The 23,633-nt window shown below is 40.0% G+C and overlaps 2 protein-coding genes across 3 annotated transcripts; one reads left to right on the top strand and one right to left on the bottom strand.

Annotated features, from left to right (window-relative positions):
• The first annotated feature begins 313 nt into the window (after positions 1-313).
• Positions 314-13,744, top strand: COX18 (cytochrome c oxidase assembly factor COX18). Of its 2 annotated transcripts, none has more exons than XM_077848331.1 (6): positions 314-658; positions 2,844-2,944; positions 4,922-5,085; positions 6,565-6,686; positions 8,579-8,686; positions 11,202-13,744. In XM_077848331.1, the coding sequence occupies exons 1-6, from the start codon at positions 329-331 to the stop codon at positions 11,373-11,375; spliced, it is 999 nt and encodes a 332-aa protein (XP_077704457.1). In that variant the 5' UTR covers positions 314-328; the 3' UTR covers positions 11,376-13,744. The 2 variants fall into 2 exon arrangements, with proteins under 2 accessions (XP_077704457.1, XP_077704456.1); XM_077848330.1 differs by having other exon boundaries at positions 6,562-6,686.
• Positions 13,745-21,256: 7,512 nt separating this feature from the next.
• Positions 21,257-22,516, bottom strand: LOC144283778 (aldo-keto reductase family 1 member A1). Its single transcript, XM_077848332.1, has one exon. It carries the CDS (start codon positions 22,341-22,343, stop codon positions 21,366-21,368), a length of 978 nt encoding a protein of 325 aa, XP_077704458.1. The 5' UTR covers positions 22,344-22,516; the 3' UTR covers positions 21,257-21,365.
• Between the last annotated feature and the right edge of the window lie 1,117 nt (positions 22,517-23,633).

The raw sequence follows: 23,633 nt of genomic DNA, 5'->3' as shown, positions 1-23,633 counted from the left end.
GAACGCGGCCTGCGAGGCGAGGGCTTCGAGCCACGCCCGGCCGCAGTGCAGGCGGCAGCCCCGCCCCGGGCTCCCCTCCCCGGGCTCCCCGCCCGCCGCGGGCAGTGCAGCGTCTGCGCAGTGGGCCTGCCCCGTGCCGCGTGGGAAAGGCGGGGCTTCCCTACCGATGCGTCATCGCCCGCGCGACGCCGACGTCACTGGCCGGCTGGCGAAGGTCGAGGGTGCCGAGAGAGGGCGCGCGTGCGCGTGGGGGCCGGGGCCGAGGCCGAGCGAAGCGCAGCCGGCGCTGCTCTGTGACGTCGACGTCTGGCGGAGCCCTGGCGCCGACATGCTGTGCCGGCTGGGCGCTGGGCGGCTGCGGAGGCCGCGGCTCGCGGCGCCCACCCCCGCGGGCGGCGGCCGGTGTCCGCAGTGGGCGCGGGCGGCGGCGTCGGGGTCGGCAGGCGGCCCAGGCGGCCCAGGCGGCCCTGGCGGCCCTGGCGGCTGGTACGAGGCCCTGGCCGCGTCGGCGCCGGTGCGGGGCGCGGAGGAGATGCTGCTCGGCCTGCACGCCGCCGCGGGCCTGCCCTGGTGGGCCTGCATCGGGCTCGGCACCGTGGCCCTCCGCGGCGCCGTCACGCTGCCCCTGGCCGCCTACCAGCACTACATCCTGGCCAAGGTGAGCGGCGCGCGGCCTGCGCCCGGAGGGCCGCGGAGGGCCGGTGGGGGCCGGTGAGGGCCGGTGAGGGCCGGCGGGGGCGCCCGCGGCAGGAACACCCGACCCCGACCCCGACCCGACCCCGCCCCCTGCATCTGCCCCGCGCGGCGTGAAGCTCGCGACCGCCTTCTGTCTATTTATTATTTTATTTTTTTATTTTTATTTTTTATTTGTTGTTTATTATTTATCTATTTATCCATCGATCTATTTATTTATTTAATTTTTATTTGTTATTATCTATCTACTTATCTATTTATTTATCTATTTATTTATTTGAATTCTATTTATTTATTTTTATTTATTTATTTTTATTTGTTATTATTTTTTATCTATTTATCTATTTATTTGTTTTTATTTATCTATTTATCTATTTATCTTTATCTATTTATCCATCTATTTATCTATTTATTTATTTAATTTTTATTTGTTATTTATTATTTATCTACTTATCTATTTATCTATTTATTTATCTATTTATTTATTTATTTGAATATTTATTTATTTTTATTTTTTACTTATTTTTATTTGTTATTTATTATTTATTTATCTATCTATTTATCTTTATTTATCTATTTATTTATCTATTTATCCATCTATTTATCTATCTATCTATTTATTTAATTTTTATTTGTTATTATTTATTTATCTACTTATCTATTTATTTATTTATTTATATTTTTATTTTTTATTTATTTTTATTTGTTATTTATTATTTATTTATCTATTTATCTTTATTTATCTTTCTATTTATCTATCTACTTATCTATTTATCTATTTATTTATTATTTTTATTTTTTATTTTTTGTTATTTATCTATTTATTTATTTGTTTATTTTTACTTTTTATTTTTTATTTATTTTTTATTTATCTATTTACCTATTTATTAATTAATTAATTAATTTATTTATTTATTTATTTATTTATGAGAGACAGACAGAGAAAGAGAGGCATAGACACAGGCAGAGGGAGAAGCAGGCTCCATTCACCGGGAGCCCAACGTGGGACTCGATCCTGGGACCCCAGGATCGCGCCCTGGTCCAAAGGCAGGCGCCAAACCAGGGATCGATCCCCCACGCCCACCTTCTTAATCAGAAATCTATCGAGCACTGGATACGTGAATCCAGAGATGTTCGGTGACGCATGTGCCTGTCATTTCTTTCCCCTACTAGGTCTGTGCTCTAAGCCCAAGCGGTCACTGAGCTTGCTGTTTGTTAGAGAACCAGAGAGACAGAGGAATCGGTAGAAGTCGCTGTGTGTACGGAGAAACTTGTAGAATTGCCGTCTTGAAGGTTGTAGCCGCCCGTAGGCCTGCAGCATCTTTTGTCCCCAAGTATCCCAGTTCATCTCTCTTAACTAGAAAAAAGCCCTGCTAAGCTACAGCCGTGGGCGAACGTGATTCCTTTTTCAGGCTGTGTCACCTACCGCTCTCGTTGGCCCCAGCCAGAGGCCCGCTTGGCCTTCAGTGCTTCTTTCTCTTCTGTGGAATCAGGATAGTAATAGTTTCCTGGCCCCCTTCACGATGCTATGAGATCAAGTCAGATAACGGGAGTTAAAGGGCTTTGAAAGCAAAATATCATTCAAAGGAGAGGCTTCGAAAAATAATGGTTTTCGTGTTTTCAGACTATTTTTTAGGGATGGGGGACCCAGAAACAAAGGAAATCATCAGCACCATCGAGGCAGCGAGGCACTTTACAGAAAGAATTAACACGGCGGAAATAAATGCAGACTTTTTGTGACTCTGTGGTTACAGTCTTAATATAGACTTAATGTTTTTCCACTTTATGTTACTCAGAAGTCCAGGGATGAAACATTAAAGTGTAGGGTTCAGTTCTTGTTTAATCCTTATAATAATTCTGTGAAGTAGGTGCTGTTAGACATTTTATATATGAGGGAACGGGGTATTAGAGCTTAAATAACTTGCCGAGGATCGCATAGCTAAGAGTATAGGCTGGAATTTGAGTTTCGTTGTGACTGAAGATACCGTAAGCAAATGAATGACCTTATGCTTAGACTTAATTTTTTTTTTTTTTCAGATGATCAGTAAACCACATTTTTTCAGTAAGAGGAATAGAGAGTAAAATGATGAGTGGTTATGAATAAAGATCCTTTATGTACTTCTAACAAATTTTGCTTTTTCTTTAGCTAGGTGGAAAATTTACAGCCAGAAATAAAAAACATTGCAAGGCATCTTAACCAGGAAGTTGCGGTTCGTGCAAATCAGTTGAAGTGGTCCAAAAGGGTTGCCAGGTAAGCTAATTCTAGGAATATAGACCATATACATAGATATATACTGTATAAGTAGTTCTATTGATTATAGGTTTGGGTGTTTATAGCTTTAGCAGCAAAGTAGTTCTTTCACTCTTTAATAGTTTAATAAGTTTGTGTGGTATGGTAGTTTTATACAGTGAACTGAAAGCAAGAAATGGAGAAACAAAGAGCAAGTTCCTTCTTGAGGGACTCCAGCCTCCTGAAAAAGACCTGTAAACAAATATGACTGAATTAACTGTTGTAAACAAGGTTATACACAAGGAGCTCAGTCATCGTGGAGTCAGAGAAGGCTTCATGAATGAAGATACTGTGCCACTCTGTTAGGATTTTAATCAGCAAATAATACAGATTATTTACACACTTGACCATTTTGGAAAGAGAGATACAACAGCCCACAAGAAGGGGGAGGTAGAGAATGCTCTGGTAGAAGAAATTAGGTAGCCAAAGTGCTGCCCATCCACTGTAGTTAACCTGTGTAGTTGTCTGCCTGGGCTCTAAGAAAGCCCTTATTGCTTGACCATGAATTTTGCAGTCCCGTGGCCTGGGGTTGGGTTATCCACTAGGAACGGGAACTTCTAAGTCCTCCTTCAATCAGCCTAAGATACTTAGATTCTAATCCTTACTAGACTGTGACTAAGTATTCACCAGTTCACAGCAACGAGAAAAATAAGGGCTTTATATTGTGTATATATAATGTGTATATGTGGTTATCTGTATGTTTTTACCTATCTATACACGTATAAATTTGCCAAACAGCTTCAATATGAAATTGTTTTTCTCTTTATTTAGTGTTGAAAAGATCTGACATTTAAAAGAAAAGTATCTTTACCTGATAAGTTGACAGATTTAACAGTTACGAAGTTTTAATGATCAGATGAATCTAAGAATGATGACTCCAGACCAAAAGAACAAATTAGTAAGCTGTTCATCTGATTTATATATGAAGCCTAGACAAGACTGGTACCTTGCTCACGGAGCATTGGCAGAATGATCGTCCAGACACATCCTTGCACAGATACATGACTTTCAGGGCAAATACATCTGAGAATTTCTTGCATTTTTCAGTGGAACTGAGTCTTGAAGGATATAAGTGAGTTTGTCAGGTGGATAGCCAGGTAACTGGGCTGTCTACACAGATGACTTAATGACTTCCACATGCATGCTGGTATAGAAATCTGATTAACTGGATAGCCTATGCAACTGTAGGCACCAGAATATACAGGTATCTGTAGAAGAGTAGTAAGAAATAAAGTTGGAAAAGCATAGAGTCTAAATTATAAGCCTGGAATGTCTATGTACTGTCTTAGTGCAATAATACACTATAATTCTATTAACTTCAAGGTTCTTGAGTGTCTGCATTGTACAAAACATGCTACAAGACATTTAGAGATGGGTAAGACCCAACACTTGATCTTCAAGGAGACTAGAAAGTGGGACTTAAGAACAGGAATAACTAATAGGGTTAACAGAGAAACAGATTAAGAAAATCTTCATAAAAGAGTTGGCAGAAGAATAAAAACTATTTTGATAGGTCAGGAGCATAGATATTACAAAACCACATTGCTGCAAAAGGTACGTTCAGGGATCAAGTAATTGAGCTTGGCTAGAATGGAAGGATTTAAGTTAAATATGCTTTCACTTTTAGAATTCTGATACAAACTGTGGTCATGCCATGCCAGTAGTAAAATTTCCCTTATTAAAATCTAATTGGCCAGAGAGCACCAGAGACAAAGCTTGTAGTTTGATAATGGCAGATTTATCAAATTGTTATATAATTTGAGTACATTGCTAGAGAATCTTCAGTAAAAGACTTTTTTTGCCTTTTATTAGGCAACCTCTTAGTATAATTTAGTGAATAACCACAAGATGGATGTGTCTGTGCTGTGGGTATGAAGCACTGTTAATAATCAAGTGATATTTTCTCCTTTCCCTTTTTCCCTTCTTCCCTCAAACTAGGCTCACTTATCTAAAGAATATGCGGAGGCTTGTTTCAGAGCTGTATGTTCGGGATAACTGCCACCCTTTCAAAGCCACTATATTGGTCTGGATTCAGTTTCCGATGTGGATCTTCATGTCTGTTGCTCTCCGGAATTTTAGCACAGGGGCAGCACATTCAGAAGGTAGTTATTATAGAAGTCTGTTTCCCCCAAATAAGTTCACTAACATTGTCTTTGTAGTCTAAAGGAGTCTAAACAAAACAAAACAAACAAACAAACAAAAAAAAGCAAAAAAAAATCTCTATACTTTTCATGATTAGAATATTTTTACCATCTTTCTTACAAGGGTATAGATTTTAAAATACTAAGTGTAAGCAAACTAGCCATGTTGAGTAAACAAATTAATCTAGGAAGGTTAATTAATACAGGTTCAAACTGGGTAGGTCCACTTACAGGTATATTTTTACAGTACTGTGAATGTATTTTCTCTTCGTTAGATTTTTTTTTAATTTTAGAAGGGATGGGTTTGCAGGAGAGGGAGAATCTTTTTGTCTCTGTGTGTGTGTGTGTATTTTTTTTTATTGGAGTTTAATTTGCCAACATATAGTATAACACCCAGTGCTCATCCTGTCGAGTGCCCCCCTCAGTGCCCGTCACCCAGTCACCCCATCCCCTCACCCACCTCCCCTTCCACTACCCCTTGTTTATTTCCCAGAGTTAGGAGTGGAGAGGGAGAATCTTAAGCAGACTTCCCACTGGGCACGAAGCCCCACACAGTGCTCCATCTCATAACCCTGAGATGGTGACCTAACCCCAAATCAGGAGTTGAGTGCTTAACCTACGGAGCCACCCAGGTGCCCCTTATGTTTTTCTTAGTAGCATTTTCTCTTCTTTAGCTTTTTTGTAAGAATACAGTGTATGGTATATAAGCATACAAATGTTATTGGTAAGGCTTCCAGACAACAGTTGGCTTTCTGTAGTTCTTGGAGAGTCAAAAGTTATACACAGATTTTTTTTTTTTTTAAGATTTTATTTTTAAGTAATCTCTACACCAAATATGGGACTTAAATTCACAACCCTGAGATCAAGAGTTACCTGCTCTACCAATTGAGCCAAGTCAGGCACTTGATACACAGATCTTCAGCTGCTCGGAGGGTTGGCACTCCTAACTCCCAGGCTGTTTAAAGGTCAACTATACTCCTTCATGGATGTCAGAAAATTAGTGTTACAATTCCATAATTCAGTTTCCTGGCCAAGAATTTTTCCCATTTATAAAATTAAGGGACCAGAAAAGCTTTCACAGTTACAAATGTAAACAGTTATTAAGAAACTATAAACTAAAGCATTTGTTTTTTACTTTTACTTAAAGGCATTTCTAACCAGAAAATATCTGAACAGACTTGAAAGAAAGCCTATGGACAAATAGTTCTATAAACATAAATTTGAAGAGAACTGCTACACATCTTTATGCTCCTACATCTGTTTGCTTCCGAGAGCTTCTTGCTTCTTTCTCAGTACAGGAAGGACTAATTTATGTTGTGGAATGAAAATGAATGAAACCAATGCAAGTCTTTAGTGTGAAGGACGCCTTATTTGAATCAGACTACTTATGTCTTACGCATTTTCCTCTGCTATGTTTTATTTATAAAATTGTCTTAGCAGGTTTTTCTGTTCAGGAACAGTTAGCTACTGATGGAATCCTGTGGTTTCCTGACCTCACTGCACTGGATTCTACCTGGATTCTGCCTATTTCTGTTGGTGTCATCAATTTATTAATAGTGGAGGTCAGTGGTTTTTAAATGAGATTTGTTTGCCATTTAATTTTTGGGTTTTTTGTTGCTTTCCAACATCAAGTATAAATGTGTTTGAGTTGGTAGTGATAGCTCTGAACTAGAATTGAGATTCCTTGTTTTTCTGGTCATAGATCAGCTGTTGGCAAACTCCGCCTGTCTTAGGCCAATTCTTTAACCTCTCTAGGGGCTAGAATGTTCATAATTAAAATGGAAGAGCTGAATTAGAACACTTCCAAAGTCTCTTTCAGCTTTACAGTTATGAATCTAATACACACAATTTTGTGATTTGTTTTTGTAGAGACCGTAATTAAGATGGTTACTCTGGTTTAGTCTCACAGTAGATTGGTATTTTGTGTATATGTTTAAAATGTAAATTTGCAAGCAGGAAACACAGTATCTGATTGTCTTTTTTTTTTTTTTTTTAATTGTATGACCCTAGAAAAGTCATAACTTCTTATATGATGGAGTGGAAAAACACATACGTATAAAATATGACCTGTCAGCTGTTTCTTACCATTATCTCATTCTGTGTTACTTAACAGTTTAGAGGAAGAAAAACCTTGAATTGTAAAAGGTGCTGTTCTCAGTTGAGTAGAACTTAGATTCTTTGAAACGGAGGAAACCTTAGAAATAATCCTTAGAATCTCATTTCACAGACCCATCACTGGTCTCTGTTTGGAAAATTGAATGCACCCCTTATTTTTTCAGATGAGAAGAGTGAAGATGATACTCTAATGTCTTGGGTTAAGGTTTCTTGAGAAAGACTCCATGTGTACTCTAAGTTTGTTTCCCTGAGATCACCTAGCACAATTGAATATGGTTGGTACCTAGTGAATATTTGTTAGAATGAAGGAAGTGATAAACACAAGGTCACAGTGAATTAATATCAATCCTCTAATCTTTCCTTTTACCAACTAATGACCCAGTATATGTAAGTTTAATAAAAACTTACTCTTTACATAATATACACCATGTGACAGGCACTATTATAATCAATTTGCATGAATTAACTCATTTAATTCTTAGAATAATCCTGTGGTGTAGGTACTAATATTATCCCCATTTAAAGGTAGAGAAAGTGAGGCACAGAAACGTTAAGTAACTTATAAAAGTCACATCACCACTAAGTGCAGGGCTGCTGTGTGAATCTAGGTAGTTTGGTTGTAAAATCTGTGCTCACAATCATTGCACTATTCTGCCACTTAAATAAGTTATTCGTAAGGTATAATTGCTTTTCACAGCTTTTCCTAGCCAGATTCTTCCCCTTACTCCATATAGCCAGATCCACAAACCTTTGAGGTATCTTTTATGTTCCTTCTTTAAGCCAGGCACTGGTTAAAATGCCAAAACAAGGATAGTGATTCATACATAGCAACTATCTTAAAAGCACTTTTCAGTCTTAAGTCTTTTTTTTTTTTTTAAGATTTTATTTATTTATTCATAGAGACCCAGAGAGAGAGAGAGAGAGAGAGGCAGAGACACAGGCAGAGGGAGAAGCAGGCTCCATGCAGGGAGCCTGACGTGGGACTCGATCCCTGGTCTCCAGGATCACACCCCGGGCCGCAGGCGGCGCCAAACCGCTGCGCCACCGGCGCTGCCCTCAGTCTTAAGTCTTTAAGAAAACATTGATTTATAAAAATTATGCTGTGATTCTCTTTAATATAACTGAATCTCCTTTATTGCTATTAATTAAAGCTCCATTTAATAATTCTGCATAATTTTTTTAAAAACACCGATGGTCAACTCTATACATTTATCAGTGTTTTAATTCTTTTACTTCTATTAAAATATAGGAGGCCAGTCAAAACTCAAGTTGTAGTTTAAAGCTTGTCTTATTTAGTATGCTTAATAATCATTGTGTGTTTATTATTCTACCTTCTTAGATTTTTGCCCTGCAAAAAATTGGAATGTCTCGTTTTCAGACATATATTACATACTTTGTTCGTGCAGTATCAGTGTTGATGATTCCAGTTGCTGCGACAGTACCTTCAGTGAGTAAGCACCCCCACTGCGTGTAGCACGTGCTAAATCTAAATCCTCCCTGTGCTTCACTTAGACTGGCTAGGGTTCCGCGTCTTCTGTTGAGCTGCTTTGACTGCTAAGTCCCTTACTGGTTTCCAAGTTTCTGTTTCTCTATCACCAAGTGACACTTGACATTTCTTGGGATTGGCTAATCTTTTGTGTGAATGTGAGTTAACTGTCAAGCTCCTTTTTCTTTCTTTTCTTTACATCTTGCACAGTGCTATAAACATAGCATTTGTTCTGTTTGGCTAGTTGAAATACTGAATTCCTTCTGTCTGCATAGAGCAGGTCAAGGAGTTTAGCTCTTAAAAAAGAAACAAAATTTTGTGCCATGTCTATATGGGTTCATATGTAATATTGTTTAACCTCGTAACAATTCAGTGAAGTAAGTACACCTGCCCCCATTTATATGTTATTACACTTTGGTAGAAATAGGAAAAAATAGTTATGTTTGCAGTTATTTCATATTTTTAGCCTTTTGCTTATTTCCCAGTGATATGTAGTGCAAAGAGGCAAAAGCTGTCTTAGGTATTATCTCTGTCTCTGCTTCAAGGCCAACACATAGACCATGAAGTAGAATTCATCTGTTGGGGACAGTTAGGGTTATATCAGCATATTCCCAAAGTACTTCATTGTCTTAAGAATCTGAAATAGTACATTTTCAGCATCAAAAACGTATTTGTACATTTTACATTTACAGGTTGAGTGCATTTCTGGTGAGAAATTTTACTAATTATAACTGAGGAAACTCCCTGATCAAATAAAAGAGCAGTGAATTTTCAGTGAATGATTGGGTTTAAAGTAAGTAACAGAGCTCTCAAAAGCAGTGTCTTAAATACCCAAAAGTTTATTCTCTCAAATGTAGGAAATTTAGAGTTAGGCAATTTCGTGTGGAGCTTATGTGGCAGCTTCATGAAGATACATGAGAAACCCAGCCTGCTTCTCTCATGCTCCATCATCCACAGCCTGAGATTCCTATCCTTAAGGCCACAGTATGGTCATGATGGCTGCTGGAGCTTATCTTGCAGGAATGGTAAAAGGGTGCTTCAAGTACACTTAGCTCCTTTAGGGAACTTTGTCAGATGTCACACCAAACACTCGTGCTTGCATCTGAGTTACATGGCCACATCTGGTTCCAAAAGGAACTGGAAATCAGTCTTTTTTTTTTTTTTTTTTTTTTTGATGGCCATATACCCAGTTTAAAATGAGAATTTCATTACTAAGGAAGAAGAATTATTCTTAGAAGGCAGTTGTGGTTTCAGAGTACTCTTTGCATACTGGATAAGTCAGATGATGATGATATGATGGCTAATACTCATTCAATATTGACTTTGTGTCAGGCACAGTTTTAAAAGGTTTATATATATTAGCTCATATAATTCATCCAGTGTCCACTGAGATAGATGCTATTTACCATCTCCACTTGAGTGACGAAAAAACTGAGACACAGAGAGGGTAAGTATAAGTAGCTCATCCAAGGTCACTCATCTATTAATTGATAATTTATATCACTTAAGTGTTTAAGGCACATCCAGCAGTTTGGCTCCTACTCAAAACTACTATGCTAATTTGCTTTGAGGATGTATTTTCTTCCCCTAAAAGTTTGCTTTGGTACAAATGCAAATGCTTAATATGGGCCACATACTGTGCTGATTAGTGTTTGTGAACTATCTCACTTTTTCTTCGCATCAGCCTTCTAAGGCTGGTATAGTTCAGTCCCCATTTTATAAATGAGGAGACTGAAACAGAAGGAAAATAACTTCCCTGGAATCAAATAAATGGAATTCCCATTCAGGTAGTTCAACTCCAAGACCTAGACTCAGCCACCACAGGATCAAACCTCTGTGGCCTGGTCACATTCTGATGCCAAAGAATAGTTTGAATAGATATATGTGTGGGAATACTTTGAGAGGTTACAGAACCTAGTCAACGACCTAAATAAATCACTCTGAACGGAAGTACAGAAGAAAGTTGAAGATGATGCTGAGACTGTCTCTGAAAAAGGCAAAGATGAGGCCTTGTTGCCCATACTTAGAAACCAGTTACTGGGAAAATTTGAGGTGATAGATCGTTGCGTGGAGGAAAATGCAGTCTAGGAAGCCTGAATGGCTGTGCCCCCAGGACCCTACCTCCAGTGTAACAGCTTGTCAAGACTCTTGGTCAGGGGAAGGATGCTGAATTGCCCCAGAGGGACAGGGAGATCTCTCTTGACCTCTGCCTGGACACTGCTCTCTGTTGCCCGCATTCTATCATGACTACCTCTCCTTTGCTTTCTTGTCACTTTTTGGTCCTTTCAGCCCTCTTTCTTGCCTATTAAAGCTGTCACAGGTATTGAATAGCTGCCACATATCTCATGAAGTGCTGGTCCACTGCTGCTTTTGCCCACGTTGTCATTTTCTCTTTTATTGCCTGCTAGTCTCTAGACATCGGTGTCCTTGGACAGTGAAGAAGTACCAAAATTCATGTCCTTTCTTCTCTTTCTAGTCGATTGTACTCTACTGGTTATGCTCCAGCCTCATGGGGCTTTCACAGAACTTGCTGCTGCGCTCTCCTAGATTTCGCCAGCTTTGCCGAATACCGTTGACCAAGTCAGATTCAGACTCTCCTTATAAGGACCTCTTTGCTGCCTTTTATACCAAGTTCATTTCAAGAAAATGACATGCTTTCCAGTAATTTTGAAACAATTGCAAGTGTTGCTATCACAATATATTTGTGTTTAGAAATTCAGATGTGATTTAATTTGTTTTTATTTAAAATCATGAATTGTAGTACTGTGGGTTAAGATACAATCCAAATATATTTGACAATACTTAAACTTTTTTAAGTGCTAGAATTTTATGTTTAATTGTATTGAAAAATAACAAAAGTAGATTGAAAGTGTCTGGTTCTGCTTATAAAATTATAACTTGCTAGAGGTGCCACAACTTTGGAAAACAGGATCAAATACTGAATGATGTCAGATTATACTGACCAGTCTCCTACATTAAAGTTTTATAAAGTAAGAGAATCCGTTGAGGTGGTTCTTAAAATTTTGGAGATGTGGAGGATCATAGACCCATTTATTTGCTAAGGCTACGGCTTTCTTTTCAGGAAAATCTTGGGACTCACAATGGGGGCCTTCGTTGATGACCTTTTCCTTCCCCCTGTCCTGAGGCTTTCTGGTCATTCCTGGCTGAGAAATCTTATTCTAATCGGACACACAATGATGATGAGTTAATGTGTGACTTTTAAAAAATGAACGAAATATATGCAGTAGATTAGTCCTTATAAGAAAGTACCTAATATCATAGGTGATGTTGCCTTTCAACCCTGCTCTGAAAGACTACAAGAAGGGTGCATTCCTCTTTCTATAACTTGAGAAGACTGGACTAGAGGATAGCACTGAGTACAGCTAGAGCCCAAAGTGGGAAATCTTAAGCATTAAGTTTGTATAGTTGAGGGAAATCAGAAGGGCAGCTACCTACTATGGAGGTGATTTTATAAACTATTTGGAAGGATTAAGTATTCTAGTGGGTTTAAACTATCATAGGTGCTTAATATAGAAAAAATTAACAGATAATATAAATTGTGGATACAGTTTTTTGCTTGTTTGATTTGAAAAGATGATAAAACTAATCACAGTTGGGTTATCTATGAATAAACTTGACAGTCATTTGAGAAGATTGTAAATTACAAATTTTCATTGAGTTGAAATATGAACCTGCTTTTGAGATGCCCTATCATCCCATCTCATGTTTTACAATTAAACGAAAACTAACGTGGAATTAATTAGTCATTTCTTGAGGAATGTCTGTTAACGTCAGGAATGTCAGCTTTTGGGGCTGTCACCTTACCAGGAATTTAGAGGTAGCAATTGGGACCTGGTTCTCTTCTTGACTTCCCAGTTCTGGTTCATGACTGCTCCTACTGAGGTAATTGTCCAATCTCAGTGAAAGAATTGAAACCTTTGTGCAATCAGTCCTCATGCACAGACTTCATATTTGCTGGTTTGCCTACTCACTAAAATTTATTTGTAACCCCCAAGTCAGTACAGTGCTCTTGATGTTATTTTTGGACAAACAGTGGCAAAAATTTGAGTCATTCAAGGTGTGTTCCCAGCTAGGTCAAACAAGGCAACACTGTGGCTTCTTGTCATCTCTCATACTGTGTAACCAAGTGTCCTTTATGTGGTGTAGTGCCATTTTTTTTTTTTTTCATTTTTGTGCTTTTTGTTGGTGATGTCACTATTTAAAATGGTCTCCAACTGTTGTCATGCTAAGGTGGTATCTATTTTTTCCAGGCACAAGAATGCTGTGATGTTCCCTAAGGAGAAAGTAACACCTACATTAAATAAACTTCATTCAGGCATGAGTTATGATGCTGTGTTAGCCATGAGTTTGCCATTAAGAAATCAGCAACATATTGTAATGATGAGTTGGCAAAAATGTGACAAGGTCACAGGAACACAACCCTGTATATTCTCTAAGGGCAATGGTTTCGTGGTTACTAAGTGTTCGTGGTAACTTTTAGAATATAACTACCTCAGATAACAAGAATTGACCTTTTGGAACATGTACAATCAAGGAAGCAGAGGCAGAAATGTGTATGCTGGTTGTTTTTTCTTTTTTCTTTTTTTTTTTTTTTAAGAATTTTTTTTTAAGATTTTATTTATTTATTTATGAGAGACAGAGAGAGAGAGAGAGAGAGGCAGAGGGAGAACTAGGCTCCATGCAGGGAGCCTGACGTGGGACTCGATCCCGGGTCTCCAGGATCACGCCCTGGGCTGAAGGCTGCGCTAAACCGCTGAACCACCCTGGCGTCCCTGTATGCTGGTTGTTTTATAGCAAAAAGAGGAAAGGGAATTTGGGAAAAATTTGTCTGTCTCTGGTACAAGTCGAGTCTGGCCATGGTTGTCTTTGGGTACTGACTGATTCATAGATTTTTCTCACAATTGGTTGAGGCAAATCAGCCCTCTTCCCCCATCTTATTCGAAGAAGTTTGTCACTTTCTGAAAGAAATAAAGGAATACTGTGACTCCCTTTTCCATACTTTATCTTGTTTACTTTGATTCCCCTTGATTTCTAAATGTACACTTAACATCTTTTTGTTTTGTTTTGTTTTTCAGACGAATAGCTTACCTTGTTTCCTATTGCACTCCTGTTCTCAAACATTTTTGAACTGCTTTGAAAATTTGTATAAATTTGGGATGCCTGGGTGGCTCAGTCGTTGAGTGTCTGCCTTTGGCTCAGAGTGTGATGCAGGAGTCCCGGGATCCAGTCCCACATCGGGCTCCCTGCATGGAGCTTGCTTCTCCCTCTGCCTCTGTCTTTGCCTCTTTCTCTCTCTCTCTTTGTGTCTCAAGAATAAATAAATAAAATCTTTTAAAAAATTGTATAAATTTGAGAATACAAGATCCTTCCTCTCAGACCTCAAAATAATTTCTGGTAGGTTTGGAGGTGGATGGGATCTTGGAAAATTCTCATGAATAAAGAAAACTGATACATGATGAACTGAAGTGAATCAGTCGCCTGACTTCAGGCTGGTAAATGTTTGTCTCATTCCTTTCTCCAGGCATATTTTCAGTAAATGGCAAGTCATGTTTTAGAAAATCCCAAGTCTGTGGTCTTTGATCTTATTTCCCCAGCAGAGTCTGTCATGGTCTGGAACACTTCTAGAGCATGAGGTCAGGGGAGGTGGATACTGGATGGGGAACAAGAGGACACACACACTGTAAAGATCCCTTGACAACTTCCTGTTGGATGCTTCTCTCCTGCTGAGGGCCTGTCCTGCACCCTACAGTGTTCAGGAAATCTTTTTTTGTCTTTTCAGATGGAGACCATAGTCTACATGTCTGTAACCCCCTTCCTTCCTTCTGAAAGGGGGTCTGAAAGGGGGTCTTTTTGCAGATGGGCCTTATTTTTGTGTCTTAGGCCAAAATCACTTTTTTTTTATGGGTGTCTTAGCCCAAGAGTGAGGAAAGGTGACTCCTTTCTGGATCAATTTCTGTTACAGCATTAAGATAGAGCTCAGACATATGTTAGGAGATAGAAGTGGCATACCTGAATAACCCAAAATTAGTTTCCCTGGAAGCATCGTGAGAGTAAACCTGCACAGCCCTATCTTGGCCAGATGTCATAGGTGGAAAGATGACATTTATTTTAAGATTTTTATTTATTCATGAGAGACAGAGGCAAAGACATAGGCTGAGGGAGAAGCAGGCCCCCTGCAGGGAGCCCAATGTGGAACTCAATCCTGGATCCCAGAATCACACCCTGGGCTAAAGGCGGGCACTCAACCACTGAACCACTCAGGCGTCCCGAAAAGATGACATTTAAAAGTAAAATCCGTGATTGCCACCTTCACAGATAACCCAGGAGAGGTTTCAAAACCTCTTAGAGAGCAAGCCTTTCTAGGTTCCTTTAAAAGCACTCAAGAGCTAAAGACCAAACCCTTACATCTCAGAAGAGGTACAGTCAGTACCTGTACAATAGGGGGGGAATTGTTTGTGGGGAAAAGTGGAAGAAAATGAGGGCCCAAATACACCTCAATATTTTCTCTCACTTTACTCCTATGCTTAATTCATCCATGTGTCTTCATAGATTTCTCCTAGGATCCCAGGAATCACTTCTTATTTTTTTTTTTTTTTTTTGGAAAATGGCCTTTTAAATGACTTTAATACCAGATTAAGCCCCAAAACAGTAGAAACTCAGATCCTAGAAACAAAGAATGTGGTTTGTTTTCCCCCCAGGGTGATAAGTGAAGTTATCACAGAATGCAAAATTAGGATTTCAGGTATGATCTATGAATCCATTAAGAATCTATGAATCCATAAGAATTTAGGTTTCTGTATTAAAGCTCAGTATGCAAATATGATGCAAAACATGAGACTGTAGTTACAATAGGCCATCATTATCGATGCTCACCTCTTTTTATGAGCTGATTCTACCAGGACATTGATTATCTGGAAATTATAGGAATCCATGGAAAATTTTCCATTTGAAACTTAGGAATATAAAGTTGTTATAACTGATATTTTCTAATTATACTGTATTTTGTGAAATCAGTATTTAACTTTGGGACATTTGAATTTGTGTAGTATTAAAACCCATAGATATTTCTGAAATTTCGGATTTCTGTATTTAAACAAGTAAAATAGGAGCTTATGTTCATATATATTTTTAATGTACTCATTTATATGAATTTTCATCCATGAACACTTCAGGCAAAACGTAAAGACTATTTTTACATGTGTTTCTAATCATATGAAATACAAAGATCAAAAAGTGAAAAATTGATAAAGTGAAAAACTGATACTGGAATCAAACTAATGCTAACTGGGGGAGTCCTTTTTTATTTTTCCATCATGTTTTCTGTTTTCATAATGATTAAATTATTTTATGTTTGTATAATTCTTTTATTGTTGAAGATATTTCTGTATCCACATTTTTTTTAAGTTTTAATTCCAGTATAATTAATGTACAGCATTATATTGGTTTCAGGCATACAGTATAGTGATTCAACCATTCTATACATTTCTTTTTTTTTTTTTGTAAGATTGTATTTATTCATGAGAGACACAGAGAGAGAGTCAGAGACAGAGGCAGAGGGAAAAGCAGACTCCATACAGGAAGCCCAATGCAGGACTTGATCCCAAGACTCCAGGATCACAACCTGAGCCAAATCTTTAATAAACACTTAAATAAATAAAGTGTTCATACAGAGGCCTTGTCTAATGCTTAGAACAGTAACTTTTTGCTTTTCTGTAACTTGAACATGAGAGAGAGAGTGACACAACTGTCCCTAAGGAATAGATGTAGAGAGAACCCTGGCCCCTTGTGTTGGACCACTGATTGCCTTCTGGACTGCCCTGTATTCTGGCAAGTTTTACAGAGTAGTCTTACCTTTAATTGCCTAGTCCTGTACTGCTGATTTTATTTAATGAGGTGAGGGCTTCTGAGTGTTTGGGAATAAAAGCATTATGTAAAGATCTGAAATAAAACTAAAAGTGCTCCAAGAAAACAGTCACTGAGTTATTCTAAGGCAACAAAAAGAAATTTCTATTCTTGAAAGTCTCTGCTAACTCCAGAGGGCCAAGAATTTCACGAAAAGAGGCTTCCAAGGAAAGTGCCCAATTTCTCTTTCCCGTTTTGAGAAAATATCACAGGTGTGCTTCTTTCCCTGTGTCCCCGATAAAGCAATTTATATTTGTTTTGCCTTGGCCGGGAAGGAAGCACTGTATTTAATTTAGCTTTGATTTTTGTCTTCTGGCTAAAATGGAGCTCCCTAGGGAAACTTAAAAGGGATTATGAAATATATATACCTAACCATATTCCTTTCATTGCAACTGCATTTCTGCATGTTTACCATAGTACAAATAATTTGAGGAATTTCTTCTAATTATAACTTCAAGCTTCCTGGATCTTCTGTGAGTGGTGGATGCTTCTGAGGGCAAGGAGTTAAAAATATAAATTTATACCTATGAGAGAATTAACAGGTTCATATTCCATGCTATTTAAAATTTATCCTATGTGTTGCAACAGGTAATAAATTCTCATAAAGTTTTATTATAGAAGCTTCCATTGCACTTGAGTTTTCAAATACGAATGTTCTATTTGGGGATCCAAATAAAAACTACAGTTGCCATTTAACATTACAGCTGCAACTAAGTATATATTTTGTGTTTTTTTGTTTGGTTTTCTAAAGATTTTATTTATTTATTCATGAGAGACACACAGAGGCAGAGGCAGAGGGAGAAGCAGGCTCCCTGCGAGGAGCCTGATTGTGGGACTTGATCCTGGCTCTCCAGGATGATGCCCTCAACTGCTGAGCCACCCAGCCGTTCCCCAAGTTTAGATTTTGAAATGAAATATCTTCTTTCTCATCCTTAACTCTTACCTACCTGATAATGTGTTATTTTACTTTGAAATACAGCTGATTCACAGCATTCACAGATTCATATTTGTGAATTCATCTACTCACTAAAATGTATTTGTAAAATACGAATGGTGGGGCACCTTGGCTGGCTCAGGCTGTATACCATAAGACTCTTGATCTTGAGGTCATGCCCCACACTGGGCATGGAATTTACTTTAAAACAATAAAACCTAAATCGTCCAGTGCTCACACTCCGCTAAGATCAAATGAGGTGACACTGCCTTTTTGTTTTACCCGTCCTACTGTAAATAAGTGTCTTATGGTCTATTTAGTACCATATTTTTCTCATTTTTATCTTTTTTATTGATGATTTCTGTTTAAAATGGCCCCCAGACTCAAAGTGCACAAAAGGTATGGTAGTCTCACAGAGAACATGCATATGTTGGTATCATATCCCGTAGGTTCGGGGCTCAGTCCCAAAGGACTGCTGCCCCTCCTCAGACACCAACCTCAAGTAGTAGATCTTCAGGTTACCCACAGAGTAACTACAGAGTAATCTACAGAGTGTAGGATTATGTACCTTTGTCTGACTTGTTTGCAGATTGAGGGTCCCTATAACCTCCTCCTCGGGTTTGATAATATGCTAAAATGGCTCACAAAACTCAGGAATGCACTTCGTGTTATCCATTTATAATAAAGGATACGACTCAGGAAGAAGTGGCTAGAGCAATGTATGTACAGGGCAGGGTGCCCAGAGCTTCCATGCTCTGTGTGGAGGCGTCATTAGGCACAGTTGATTAAATCATTAGCCATTCATTGGTAATTGAATTCAATCTCCAAGGGATAGGGGCAGAAAGTTCCAAGTTTCTGGTCATCTTGCTGGTTCCCAGGACAACCAACCCCCATTCTGTGGTTATCAAGGACAGGCTTTCAAAAATTGCCTTTTTAATATACATTTCGGCGTGATTGAAAGGGCCTTTTTATTATGAATAACAAAACTCAGAAAACTCCTTTAAGAGCTGTTTTAGGAGCACAAAGTCCACACAAATATAACAAAAGATGCTTCTATCACTATTTTTCACTTAAGACATTATAAGAATTGTAGGGGATCCCCGGGTGGCTCAGCGGTTTGGCGCCTACCTTCGGCCCAGGGTGTGATCCTGGAGTCCCGGGATCGAGTCCCATGTCGGGCTCCCTACATGGGGTCTGCTTCTCCCTCTGTGTCTCTGCCTCTCTCTGTGTCTTTCATGAATAAATAAATAAAATCTTAAAAAAAAAAAAAAAGAAATTACAAGAATTTTAGAAGCTGTGTGCCAGGAACCATGGATGAAGACCAAATATTCTTATTTTACCAGCCTATTGCAGGATTTTAATTGATGAAATTGGCTTTTTGCTCAGAAAATGAATTACTTAAAATGGATTCTCACTGGTAAGACTAGTTGTATGAAGGCATTTGGATTGGTTGAGATGTGTTTAGGAGACATGCCTACGTATAAATGAAGAGAGGATAAGAATCTCAGGGATAGTCCTGAGGCTTAATCTATATAAGTAGTTCTGTTGCTTCCAAGGATCACAGAACCCTGCCTGTAGTAGGTCTTCATACAAGATGTGATGAATCACCTAAAGGGGAGAGGCTGGGATTTCGTTGAGCTCAGAGCACAGAATTATGAATTGTTTGTGTCTACACACCCTGCCTACGGCACTGACGTGAACATCCAACAGAAAAAATGGATAGATGACTCCATATAGAGTAAAAAAGCTGTTCTGCGTTCCCTATCACCACCATTGTAAGCAGACGGGGCTACAGAGAGGAAGAAAAAGGGAGCAGATAGAGATGGAGCGACTCTTTCCATCTACAGAGTGTAGGATTATGTACCACTGGGGCTTGGAATATAGAGAAGCATGGTCATCTCCGCAGATCTGAATTGAAAGGTGCTTGGACCCAAGGAGCAAGATCAATAAATGTGACTAAATTAAGCATTTTGAGGTAGGAGGATTATCCTGGATTATCAGGGTGGCCAAATATAACCACAAGAGTCCTTATAATGAGAGAAAAGAGATGGCAACAACAGAAAGAGGACAGAGTGAGGCAGGTCATGAGCCAAGGAAACTTCCGAAGCTGGAAAACAAGAAACCAGATTCCTGCCTACAGTCTCCAGAAGAAACACAGCCCTGTGGAACCCATTTCAGATCTATGAACTCAAGAACTTGTCAGATAATAAATTTGTGTGGTTTTAAGTCACTAAATTTATGGTAATTTGTTATAGCAGCAATAGGAAAGTAATGCATGGTTGCAATTTCAAATTTTGGAATATGGCCACCCTATCTCTTAAGGGGGTAAAGACTGTGGGATCTCTCTGCCTCAGCTTCTTTTGTAAGATGGTGTTGTCTCTTCTTACATAAACTTTTCTCTGCTTCCCTTGTCTTCTGTGCAATATCCTAACTACATAATGCTTATGGGCTTGGGCTGGTGGGATGGCATCTAGTATGGGATGGCATCTAGCATGAACCACTTACAAATTGCTCTCTTCGTATCTCTTAAATCAGATTTCCTAGAAGGATCTGATGGCCCTACTTGGGCTACATGAATAACCCAGATCCAGTTTTCTGTGGCCTGCAGAGTACAAGATACCATCACCTGGTAGAAAGCTTCTCTATCTTCATGCCGCAGTAGTAGATAATCCAGCACTCTCTAGATGGAATTAGTTGCTCCATCTCTATCTGCTCCCTTTTTCTTCCTATCTGTAACCCCTTGTCTGCTTATAATGGTGGTGGTAGGGGGCGCAGGGCAGCTTTTTACTCCATATTTACTCCAATTTTTCTGTTGGATGTTAATGTCAGTGCCTTAGGCAGAGTATGTTCTCTTCCTACCATCCTGCCTTGGGAAGGAGGTTATTAAAACACCTTACCAAGATAATCCTGCCTATGGTCTCTGATGTCATCCATATCAGGGAGATTGCCCCATTCTACTAGCACTATGTACAATGAGCTTCCTGTTGTTTTTTGTCTGGAATGTACAAAGGCCATATTTGGAACTGATACCTGTCTTGCCTTACCTGGTGCTACACCTGAGTGACAGATGTCTGTATTTCAACGATGTGCTCAACTACCCAGTGCTTAAGGGATAAGACGTTCATTTCCCCTTCCTCACCCTTAGCTTAATATCTCTGATACCTTGTCACTTAGCCTAACATTGTTGAATGGATGCAAGACACACAGTCAACAAAAAGGTCAGTCAGCCATGCAGCTGGCAAGTATGATAACCCATTGTCTCCATTGTCACTTTGTTCTATATGCAGAGTTACTGACATTGTTGATGAAGTTCTATTAAAGTTCTTAGGATTTGGGTTCTCCTCAGGATAAAAGGGAATAGAAAGAAAGAAGAAAGAAAAAGAAGGAAGAAGAAAGAAAGAAAGAAAAAGAAAGAAAGAAAGAAAGAAAGAAAGAAAGAAAGAAAGAAAGAAAGAAAGAAAAAGAAAGAAAGAAAGAAAGAAAGAAAAGAAAGAAAAAAAAAGAAAAGAGCCCTTCTAAATGGGACGTTTATTATAAGCACCTCTCAGTTTTTCCTTTGATCACATAGGATAAAGCAAAGATATTTTCCCCTGTAACACCTTTGCTAGAAAGTTGGCTTCCTTGAATGTAGAGAGTGAAGTGATCCATCAATAAAACTGTGTATGCAGATCTTTTTTTTTTTTTTTTTTTTTTGTGGCTGCTCTAATGGCTTTATTAACTCCTTTCTGGGGGTGGCAGGACCTTGTAGTTGAAGAGCTGGAAGGAAACCAGGAAGTGGTGGTCTCAGTATGGATCATTAAAGGGGTACAGAGGGTGCCCTGCATCTCTCGGGACCCTCTTCCCATCCACTGTGAGCATGGGCACAATGTATCGCCAATTTTTATTCAGGGCATCTAGCTGCTTCATCTCGTCTGGGCTAAAGGTGAAGTCAAACACCTGTATGTTCTGGAGAATACGTGAAGGTGTGATACTCTTGGGGATGCAGATCACTTTCCGCTGGACCTGCCACCTGAGCAGGATCTGAGCTGGAGACCGGCCATACTTTTCAGCCAGTGCCAAGACTACTGGCTCCTCAAGTAGGACAGGCTCATCAGGATCACGCCAAGCTCTATCAGAGGATCCCAGAGGGCTATAAGCGGTCACCTCCAGGCCGCGTGCTTGGCAATGAGCAATCAGCTCCTTCTGAGCCAAGTATGGGTGACATTCCACCTGCAGGACAGCTGGGCGTACAGAGGCCACACTGAGCACATCATCGATCTGCCGACTGCTGAAATTGGACAGGCCCAGTGCTCGTACCAGTCCCTTAGCCACCAGTGCCTCCAGAGCTTTCCAGGTCTCCTTGTAGTGGGTAGAGTCATATCGGATTGTCCCATCGGCATTTTTAGGGAAAGGGTTGTCTCCCCGCTCAAAGGCATAAGGCCAGTGCATCAGGTACAGGTCCAAATACTCCAGCTGGAGGTCAGCCAGTGTCTTCCGGAGGGCAGGCTCCACATCCTTGGGGTGGTGTTTAGTGTTCCACAGCTTAGAAGTCACAAACAGCTCCTCTCGAAGCACCACCTTGCCAGGTCCTACATTCTCCTTCAGGGCCTCCCCGATCTCAGCCTCATTGCCGTAGATAGCAGCACAGTCAATGTGGCGGTAGCCTACACTCAGGGCATACATAATAGCTGCTTTTACCTGGCCAGGATCACTCTTCCAGGTGCCCAGCCCAATCAGGGGCATCTTCTGCCCAGTGTGCAGGAGGACACATGAAGCCGCCATCGCCCCCCCGGCTGGAGCGCAGAGCGTCAACGAGGCAGTGTGATCTCTGCTCGGTTCTGTGCCCTGCCCACGATCCAACACGCCTCAGCTCCGGGAACTGCTGGGCTGCGAGGGAAGATGGCCCGATGCTGAAGGCCGGGACCTGGCTTAAGTCTCTGTGTATGCAGATCTTCTTCTCTGATTTTATGAAAATGGTCCATGGATACAAATTCTATAGGTTTGGTATTTATAATCAGCTCAGATTACCACTGTGATGGATTATATGTTCAGATGACTGTATTGGCTGTGAGAGTCCCATTTTAGTCAAAATGGTCAGTTCTCTTTGGCCTGAAGAGGCATTCCTACATGAGCTCTCCATGTTCATTTACTCCCCACTTAACATGCAGAATGCTTGCCTTTAGGCTTCCTTCCCCAGTAGGACCAGAGTAGAGGGACTCTACACCTCCTCTGCTGCCCATGGCCACCAGGGGTCATCAGAAGATAGAAGACGGGGGATCCCTGGGTGGCTCAGCGGTTTGGCACCTGCCTTTGGCCCAGGGCGTGATCCTGGAGACCCGGGATCGAATCCCACATCGGGCTCCCTGCATGGAGCCTGCTTCTCCCTCTGCCTGTGTCTCTGCCTCACTCTCTCTATGTCATAAATAAATAAATAAATCAATCAATCAATCAATCAATCAATCAATAAAGTTTAAAAAAATAGAAGATAGAAGACGAATGGTTACCAAGTGAAAGGGTGGCCATAATTCACAATAGAGAAATTAAAAATCCAAATTCTTGAAGTAAAAAACTCCACCTGTAACTCCCAGATGTACCATCTCTAGTTCTCTAAAATGAATGAGACAGGGCCAGTGTTTGAGCAGAGGTGTTCTAAGGGGCTATGTTTGTCCTTGGCTGAGGTAACCCCGCCCCAACATACTTCACAGGGACACAGTTTAATTGTCAACTACTCTAGGAAAGTGTTATGTTTGGCTCTTGGAGGTGGTCTGCTGCTTACAGTCTCCTCTTGTTCTTGTGAAGACTTACCAAATATAGTGAGATTATTTAGATATACCATTATGTCCATATTCCCAAGCACTCTCTGTATTTAACTGCTAAGAGATACAACTTCTTCGAGATTTGGTGTTTTTGTTCCACCTAAAATAGTAACCTATTTTTTTTCCGTATTTTTTTTCTTCTGAGCTAGCCCCTTTATTTTATCTTAATTTTCTTTTCTTTCTGTAAGACTTTTATTGATTGGTCTATAGGGTTATTCTTTTATTTGCAAGTATATTCAGATATACATGCATTCTG

This window comes from Canis aureus, chromosome 14 (genome assembly GCF_053574225.1).
Source record: "Canis aureus isolate CA01 chromosome 14, VMU_Caureus_v.1.0, whole genome shotgun sequence".
In the NCBI taxonomy this organism is placed as follows: Eukaryota; Metazoa; Chordata; class Mammalia; order Carnivora; family Canidae; genus Canis; species Canis aureus.
Note: the sequence above shows the minus strand (reverse complement) of the source record. Positions and strands in the feature narration are given on the sequence as shown.

Coding starts and splice junctions, on each gene's coding strand:
- COX18 (XM_077848330.1), top strand. CDS start 329: ATGCTGTGCCGGCTGGGCGCTGGGCGGCTGCGGAGGCCGCGGCTCGCG. Junction 5,086..6,561: donor AGGGGCAGCACATTCAGAAG/GTAGTTATTATA, acceptor AAATTGTCTTAG/CAGGTTTTTCTGTTCAGGAA. Junction 6,687..8,578: donor TCAATTTATTAATAGTGGAG/GTCAGTGGTTTT, acceptor CTACCTTCTTAG/ATTTTTGCCCTGCAAAAAAT.
- LOC144283778 (XM_077848332.1), bottom strand. CDS start 22,343: ATGGCGGCTTCATGTGTCCTCCTGCACACTGGGCAGAAGATGCCCCTG.